General features: G+C 37.3%; 1 protein-coding gene across 1 annotated transcript in view; it reads left to right on the forward strand.

Moving 5' to 3' along the window:
* prr12a (proline rich 12a) overlaps positions 1–7,482 on the forward strand; it is a 28,226-nt gene extending 20,744 nt beyond the window's left edge. Inside the window, exons 9-15 of the mRNA XM_056246010.1 lie at positions 365–498; positions 1,345–1,760; positions 2,155–2,274; positions 2,374–2,471; positions 6,020–6,151; positions 6,957–7,052; positions 7,139–7,482. Coding sequence (XP_056101985.1) covers positions 365–498; positions 1,345–1,760; positions 2,155–2,274; positions 2,374–2,471; positions 6,020–6,151; positions 6,957–7,052; positions 7,139–7,273 — 1,131 coding nt within the window. The 3' untranslated portion in view covers positions 7,274–7,482. The remainder of the gene's footprint in view (positions 1–364; positions 499–1,344; positions 1,761–2,154; positions 2,275–2,373; positions 2,472–6,019; positions 6,152–6,956; positions 7,053–7,138) is intronic.
* The last annotated feature ends 2,242 nt before the right edge of the window (positions 7,483–9,724 follow it).

The following is a 9,724-nucleotide window of genomic DNA, read 5'->3' on the forward strand; positions in this document are numbered from 1 at the left end:
ATAAAACAGGCTAAATAATCCCATTCACCTACATAACACCCTATTAAACTACTACTCAAACTAATTTAGTAACTGCAAAGCACCATCATGACCACCATTCAGAACAACTTAGAATTGTGTCAGTAAGCATCACTCAGATTTTCATCAGAAATGGTAAAAAAGTAATAATAATATGTATTATTATTATTAATAAAGTATGCATAATTGCATATTGAATAATACAATATTTATCAAAACATTAAGTAATTGGTGATTCTGTTTTGTTTTTGACATTTTTATAAGCTGCATTTTAAGTTGTCACTATGTTTCTAAATTTTGTCTGTTCTTTTGCAACCTTCTCCCGAATTTCTCAACTTCCTCCTAGTATCTTGGTTTCTTTGGGGATGCTAAAAAGCGCTACCAGCGGCTGTATGTGAAGTTTCTGGAAAACATAAACAAAAAAGACTACGTGAGGGTCTGTTCCTGTAAGCCCTGGCACAGACCTACTGTCAACCTGAGGTATTTTGACCCCTTTATCTGTCTTGCTGCCCTGTCAAGTCAATGACCTCACAGACAACATGTGAGTGTGAAGGCATCTCCTAAGGAAACTCGTTTCAGACAGAGTACCTAGGCACGATAGCATCATGTTTAATGATCTAGAAGAGATTCAAATAAGCTTTATTCATATTGAGTGACTTAACTCCTTTCAGCTAATCCTTCAACACTAGTATTTACATTTCCACCAGTTCTTTAACTGCACTCACAGGACTGTGAGATATCACAGACGCATACTAGACACATATATCTCATAAGATGAAGGCATGTTAGTTGACAGGATATTACGCAAACATTAAATTTGCATGTGCCTTGTTGCATTTTTCAGGTTTCGGACGCATCCTATATGTCAGTATAAAAGTTGCAGTGTAAAGGGCTGTTTACAAAAGGACAATAACTATAAAGTTTTAATTCTATGAGAAGAGGAAAGTCCACACTACTATAACAATAACACAGTGGAACAATATCGTTGGGATCACCTTTAGAAGGATTTTTAATCTAGCTGATGAACGATAAAATCATTGCTGGCCCATCAAAATCCACCCGACTTGAGCATTTAAAGCTACAGACGCCATCACTGCAGTGCATGCTTAATAAACAAAACATTATTGTATGTTGGTATGGATGCTAATATAGTTGTAATAGTTAACAGCCCTTAAGAGTTGCATTATTTACTAGGGTAGGGTATTTTACATGTTTTGTGTTGCACTGTTGCCCTGCTTAATAATGGTGTCATAATGATCTAGATCACAACACATCATTTCAATGTGGCATAGTTTTGCAACCATCCTGTTGTTTTTTGCTATTTAGGAGGCAGTCTCAACCAGTCCCGAAGCTAGCCCCGCCCCCCAATAACCAGACTCCCTTAGAGAGAGCTGAGAAAGACCGAGAGAAGATAAGGGAACCACGTGAAAGCAGAGAGAAAAACAACATTCGGCCAAAAGAACTGCGTGACAGAGAAAAATTGCTTAAAACCAGGGAAGAAAAGAAAGAGAGGGAAAAGGAGAAAAAAGCTTCACCTCCGCCGCCTTCGAAACCTGAGAAACGGGCAGCGTTGACAGAACGAGGGAAGGTGAAGGAGGAGAAGAGGAGCGCTGGACAGGAGAGGAAGACTGAACGCTCTGCTAAGCCTCAGCCAGCAAAGCCTCCGCCCAAGAAGCGCAGGAAGTGGCTGAAGGAAGTGCCCTCGTCATCAGAATCAGACTCCTCAGCGAGCGAGGATGAAAGTGAGTATACTTTTAACATGTGTATGGCATGCATTAGCCCAAATGTACAGTGTATGTTTCTAATGTGACACATTAACAATCACAATCGTTTTTTTTATCAAGATTTGATTTATTTGCACACAAAATTTGGAATAAATGTCATATTGCGGTATAACAATGTATCGTTACACCCCTATTATTAAAACTATATCATACATAATGTTTAACTGTAAAATCAAAAGAAAAAAATAGAAAATTATATTTTATTTAGAAATTGTAACATTACGATTTTTTTTCGTTGCATTGTGACGTTATTCAAAATAACCATTTTAGACGTAACAAATGAGGACATGTGACATAAAATTGGAGGCGATGTACAGTTATGATAGTGTGTTGACATGTCTCTGTCCAGCAGTGTCTATAAAAGCTGGCCTGAACACACGTGGAATGCGTGAGATGTACCGGAGCTACGTGGAGATGCTGGTCAGTACGGCACTCGACCCGGACATGATTCAGGCTCTAGAGGACACAGAAGGTAAATGAATATGATTACCTCCCAGAAAAACTGCTGTGCTGTCGTTTTCACAGCATGAGATGAAATTCACCCTTCTCCTTATGTTATTGGCTGTTTCAGATGAGCTATATCTTCCTCCAATGCGCAAGATCGACAGCCTTCTCAGTGAGCAGAAGAGGAAGCTTTTGAAAAGAGTCAATATGAACTCCCAGCACCAGGTAAGTCACCTTTGTATTTGTGCTTGCTTGATTCATTTATGTGATCGCTTCAGTAGTCTTTCATGTCCCTTAGCAACAGGCATCATCAAGGACTTCCTACAATAGGTTTTTCTTAAATTACTTTTTATTTCTCACATTCTTTTCATGCTTTATAGAATATAAACAGGATATAATATACAAAAATAATTCCGACTAAGGATAGAATGTAAACTAAGTTAAATGTCTATATAATGTGCTTGTATATTAATTCCTATAATACAAATGAAACAAATACAGCCTGTAGGTGGCAGTCTTGATGAGAAACTGGAAAACTCCTAAAATAATAGGCTAATTCATTATGCTGAATAACTTGCCTTTCTGTTTAGAGACTTTATTCCTTTGTTTTAGTCACTGTTTGCATTACGTATAGTACGTTACTGCTGTATGTTCACAATGGAAGGAAACTCGCATGTATACATTTTAGCATTTTATAATTCCAGAAATAAACTCATCTTAAATATGCAAAAACGGCACTGTAAAGAATTAAACTCACCTGGCTCTGCACAGAGCGTGAGCCCTGAAGCATCTACAGCATAAAATACTATTTTACCTAGGGCAACCTGTGACGTACTGTGATTGGATTTCAATCATCCACGTTGTGTTACTGTAATTCTGAGTTCTTTGTGGTTAACCCGCTTAAACACCTGGGGCCTCATTTATAAAACTGTGCGTAGAATCCTTTCTAAAAGTGTACATGCGCCCGAAAGCCAAAAATGTCGTACGCAAAAAAATATTCAGACTTCTAAAACCGTGCGTATGCCAGAACCTGCGCAGAATTCACTTTATAAATCCCAGTCAGCGGAAGATTGTGCGCACATGCAGTCTCCACCCCGAAATAACCATATATGGAGATTATAACGCCTAGTTTTACTATGCATATCCTCATCTGCATATCATTTGCATATGATTATTCATCCACATGATAACATGTTTAACGGTACAAGACATTAGGAAAATATGAAATACGGATGTGCCGTCACATTAGATTAATAAAAATCATTTAGTAGCCCATCCTTCCCTTGTTTTTTAAATAAATAAAATAAAATAGTGCAAAATGCATTTCAGAGAAAGTTTTTCTCAATCTTTTCCACTGGCCAAATAGTATTTTAATTGATTTATATTTTTAATGGAAACAGATAGACCTTGTTGTGCATTATTTGCACAAAACCATTTTCTCAGACAATCTGCTATCATGATAAGCAATTATCTCTGTAGTTAACACATTAAAACACAGACATAATGCCAGAGGAAAAGTGTTCAAAAGCATCACATCCACAACAAATATTTATATTTATTGTATATAAAAATTTTGTAACTTCTCAGGAATGATTTCATGTTACTGGCTGTAATTCAGAACACAATTCCAAGAGGATGGCTCTTGGGAATCGAAATCGGCTCATGAGCCAATCTTCATCATGAGCAAGGAAATCTTCACAGCCTCTGAAAACACGCTCCCTCCGTAGAGCGTCATTAGCAAGGTCTTCTAACAGCGCTAGAGCATCCATTATAATGATATGTTATATACGCACATACCTTTTTATAGCCCATTCATTACAAAAAAATTGTATTTGCACCTGGTTAAGAATGCTGATAATGATAATTCAGGTTGATGCAATTTGATTTATTGGGTGATGTAATAGGATAATTTAGAAGTTTTTCATTTTAAATAGTTATTGCTTTTTGGACCAGTTGGTGTCGCCAAAACACATACTCTTCTAAAAGAGTGCGTACGCACGGTCAAGAGCATCCTTACGGTGCACACTTATTTACGGCAAGTTTATTTTTTATAAATCCCGATATGTGCGTGGAAAAATGCGTACGCATATTTCTATGCCCATTTTGTCCGACCGCAACGTTTATACTAGGGATGAGTCGCGATCTTCGAATAGTCGAATAGTCGAACTGCGTTCGAAATTCGATCATAGAATTGCTTATTCGAATATCGTTATATTTTCGCAAAATTCCAATGTGACATAATTGACGGTGCGCCTACTGTCACAGATCGCGCAGCAGGGTAGTTTCGTGTCGGGGACACAAGGTGTCACTAATATTAATGAAACCCCCTCCTGCGCGATCTAGGATACCAGCGTTTTATACATAGTGTAAACAAACAACAGAAGAAGAGCATTGTCGTGACCTCTTAACTCTGCGCCCAACAGAGGTGGGACTAACCTTTACTGTCTATGGTAGTAACATTCTATGGTAGTAACAAAGTAGGCTACATTTACTTCACTACGTTGGGCGACGTTCCTCTCGTTACTTTATTTTAGTGCAATACATGTTGTTAAATGCGTAGTTTATTACAAGCGCGCTGTATCTTTTTTATGGGCATGAGCGATGCTCCATTCACAAATGAATCACTCTTTTGAGTCGATTCTGTTCAAAGACTTCATCAAACAAGTTGGCAGATCTGTCTAAATCGGTTCGCGAATCAGTTTGAATGATCTGTTCAGTTCCTCGCGCACTGAATCGTCTGAAGCGCTTTCAATTCACACTCGGCACGGAGTCGTAACAGGAAGATTTAAGAACCACGAGCGTTGGAGGAAGTGGCCGTGGACCTACAGTTTAGTCTGAAAGCAAATCTGCAAATGCATCATATTTTTGCCAGCGATGAAGATCTAGTTGAACATCTTCGTATGATGTCTGTGAATGAATGATTCCACAGGACAATACATTCTAGTTGATTTCATTCAGGTAATACATTTTATAACCAAACAGATTATTACTCGACGGTAGCACTACAAGTATGATGACATTATCCGTTTTCTGCACATATATTTTCATTTATAGGCTACATTAAATAAGCTACCATTGTCCACAGTTTATGAAATGAACACCCGCCATCCCGTGGTAATGTGTGTATTGTGCAGTGAAACACGAATAGTTTTGATTGAAACTAATTTGTTTAAAAAGTAGGCTTTTGCAGTAACAAGGTAGATTTGCATAAAATCATTATGACATTATTTTTTTTTTTATCTAACGAGCATCTGGTTTGGCGATGCAAAAACGGACTGTCGTGCTTATTTTTGTATTTTTTTTTATGTTAACTATGTTAAAAAAAAACGACGAAAACATGTTAATTGTTCGAATAATAAACAGTATGTTTGATGATAAATCGCTAAAGATGAAATTGGCCTCCCTTTCTGTCATTGTGCGTTTTTCTTTTTTTTCTTTTTTTTTCTCGAACGATAATCGACTTTTGCTCCTCGTTTTTCGAATGGCATTTTTGGCAGAAATTCACATCCCTAGTTTATACATCAGGCCCCAGGTGCAGGGGAGTATGAGACTTTAAATACTTTTTCCAAAACATGTATTTGTTTCTTGTGCGTTCAAACCACCTCCACATTTTTTTTTAAACTTCAAGCTCTTTTAAGCACTTTTCTACTAAACAAGCCCATTTTCCAGGTATTGCAGAACTGACATTTCTAAAAGCTAAATCCAAGCAGTTTAAGGACCTTGTGCGAACCCATCCATTCTTCTCTGAATGTCCCTCTGTTCCTGCTCCACAGGAAGCTCTTCACACGTTCCCTCAGATTACGGCGGAGCCCCTGGACTCGGGCGCCGTGAGGGTCAGACTGAGTGGGGAATGCTACAACCGCAAAACCCTGAACCGCATCAAAAAGAGTGTTTCCAAACCACAGGTGACTCTTTCACTGTGAACAGTCCCCCTGATACTGAAATCTAAATCTGATTTGATTATGGGACTCTTTGTTTTTAAACTTACTTAATAGAGCTGTCAATCTGAGAAAAAAATTCATCACAGTTTCAACAAAAATATGAACGGTTTTCAACATTGATTTAAAATAAGAAATGTTTCTTGAGCATCAAATCGGCATATTAGAATGATTATTTCTGAAGGATCACGTGACACTGAAGACTGGAGTAATGATTCTGAAAATTCAGCTTTGCATCACAGGAATAAATTACATTTTTTAAATATATTGAAAAAGAAAACAAGTTATTTTAGCAGTAATAATATCTCACAATATTCCATTCCAAAGGGAATCTTCTGAACTCCCTGAAACACCTCGATTGTAGTCTTGAGCTTTCTTCTGGAAACAAACATGTCACAATATTCCTCATTAAAGGACATTCCCAAACACTCTCGAAGCACTTGACCAATCACAACACACTGATCCATTCGACTTATCAGAGCACAGTGTGCTTTTCTGAAGGAGGGGCTTCATAGAGACAGAAACTAAACAGAGCGTTACTGACAGACTGGGAAGAGAGGAGCTGCAACAATAGAGAATATTGGAAAACATTCAAGTATGAAAACTTATTCTAGTAGAGCCCACAAACAAAATCAAGACTTTATAAAAGTGTGTAATATGGCCTCTATAACACTTTAAATCCATTGGCAGCCTTCATCATAACTAATAGGAACAATGTAGAAACTGTGATAGAATTCAGATTCTAACATGTCACCATCCCTGTCTCCTCCAGGACCTCAAGTTGTCTACAGACACATGTCGAATCTACAGTCTCTACCATTCACTGCATCATTATAAATATCATACCTTCTTACACTGCAAGAAAGAGGTAAGAACTACATTCCCCAAACGCAGCTGGAGTAAACAAACGCAGACATGAACGCATTATTAAAACTCTCTCGTCTTTTCTTTTAGACGAACACTATAGAGCAGGCTTCAGAAGATCCTGGACAAGAGGAGGTTGTTCAGCAGTGCATGGCCAATCAGAGCTGGCTGGAGACGCTCTTCAACTCCTTCTTAGAGCTGATGGCCCTCAGCACCAAAGCGTGAGAGGGAGGAAGTCGAGGAGGCCTCAATGTACAAAGAAGCTGGATTTATTGTTGCCTAGCTCCCCTGCCCTCCTCTTCGGTTTTCCAGAAATTCTCTTTTAAACGGCTCTTACGCAGCGGCGACAGAAGAGGACCGGGCGACGAGCCCAGCAAGCATAACTCGATTAACTCTTCACAAACGTCACCGAGGCCGCAGACCCGGTGCAGGAGCGCTCCTGAGAGCTCAGACCAATGGATATGACTAAACTGAGAGCGCCTGAAATGGGCTGACCTTACTGAATTCACTGAATCCCAAGGAAATGGTACACAGAACCATGGAATATACTGTGTGGAGTCTTTATACTTTTTGAATGGACTGATTCACCACCGTGGGAAATAACTGACAGGAGGAGTTCGCTTCGTGTCGACACTAGGAGGAAGTCTGTTACTGAATTTTACACAAATAATTTTTTAAGACTATAGCAGTTTTATTCTGGCTTTTTTTTCCTGAAACGAGAGCGAGAGAGAGAGAGAGTGAAGGTTCTGTTTTATAAACGAGTGCAGATTGGAAAGCGGACATGGGAAGATGCGTGCAACGACATGTGATGACATTCAACGCTTTAGTCTACACGCGTGAAACAAGTGAGCTAAAGTAATGCATTTTTATTATTTATAAAGACATTTTTAACAGGAGTTCGCACATACTATACAAACAAGTAATGCTTCATAACGGTTAAAATAATGTTTGTTCAGATGTTATAAATGGATCTTATTGCCACATTCTGAGCTGTCTTCCTTTTTGCTCATCGAAGGTGGGTAGATACAATGGAAAATGTCTTATCGTTTTGATCTGTTGCGGAAGAGAAAAGAAAGAACAAACTATTTCAAGCTACGCAAACGGTATTATTGCAGTGCATTCTACAGAAAAAAAAAATCAAATGGAGTTGAAAGTGAGAGTGAAGCATCTGATTCCCATTAGGGAGGGATTATGTATTAGTACTATTTAAAATGGAAATTTGTTTTTATTTGTTTGTCTTTTGTCTGTATTCTGAGTATTATTTTGGAACAATCTAATACTGTGCTTCTTTCAAAAGTAAAGCCTTTGTGTAAATATTGTACAGCTCTTGACAAAAATCCCCCGGTTCTTCTGTACATGGACTATCCCTGTATTTGACAAACAAATAAAACCGTCAACAACTACTTTGTCTCAAATAAGATATGCTTTTTTCCCTCTGGGTTTGCACTTTGCTCCAAGTCAGATTTTTTTTTATAAACTTTGTGACGGGAGAATTAATCAAGTCTGATCTTTTTCTCTCTCTCTTTGGCTTCAACCGAACTCTTCCCTAAATTATTTAATGCAAAGGTTTGTTCTTTTCCTTGAACTTTTGACCATGACTAGTTCATTACACTTCCCCTTTTTGCTGTTACTGTTTATTATTTCTGTTGCTTTATATTTTATGATCTATTCATCTTCGGTTTAGGCCTCAAAACAGCAGGGTATTTCCAGCCTGGAACTTTCTAGAATAGTAGAAATGTCTAGCTTTTTATGATTAAATGGTCCAAATTGTTTTGGAATATTTTCAAAGTATAACCAGAAAGTACAATTGTGACCTAGAATTTATACAACTACTTGGAAAATATGCAGTCAAAAAGTACATTGGCACTGAATTGATATTTCTTGATAAATCTAAAGACATGCTTGCATTCTTGGTTTTGTATACAATTATAAATTAAAGCTGGTGTGTTATAACAGATTAAAAAGTTTTGATTGGTTGACATTTTTGCTCACAATTCTGATGATAATTCTTAAATACCGGTAATAATAATGAGGAATAGGAGCAGGTGTGCTTTCGATCATATCGATGGAAGGATTATTCGGCGATTACTGAATGAAAGCGCAGCTCTGAACAAAATGCCCTGTAAAATAAATATAAATATGTCTGATAGGTGTACTGATCAGAAATGTATTAAAATCCATACAATAATATCATCATGAGAACTAGAAAAAAAATTCACCAATCAATTTTTAATTTTTAATCCAAACATCTTCACATAAAGATGATTCTCAACTATGTTATGAAAGATATAACAATAATTTGATCATGTACTATTTTACAATATGCATGTAAACATGGCAATAAATGATTATTCCCATTCTATACAATGGATTTATACATTGCATCTAATTGGCATATTAATGTGTTATTGGAGCAACATAATGCAAAAAGAAGTGTAATAATGGGAGTAATAACTTGGCAACATTTTCTTAAGAATTTAATATTCGGAATATTGATATCATTATTTTATTTCCCTATCCACTTGTGTCTCTCCAAAAGTCTTAGTTACATCTACAGAGGACATGTATGAAAGCGACAGAAAGTCATATTCTGATTTTTCCTGAGATGTATTTTTGACTGAAATAATGTCTTCTACAGAGGATAAAAGTCTACGGGTCTCATGAAGATAGACTATA

Source organism: Rhinichthys klamathensis, unplaced genomic scaffold, assembly GCF_029890125.1.
Source record: "Rhinichthys klamathensis goyatoka isolate OS25496 unplaced genomic scaffold, OSU_Roscu_1.1 h1tg000035l_1, whole genome shotgun sequence".
Taxonomy (NCBI): domain Eukaryota; kingdom Metazoa; phylum Chordata; class Actinopteri; order Cypriniformes; family Leuciscidae; genus Rhinichthys; species Rhinichthys klamathensis.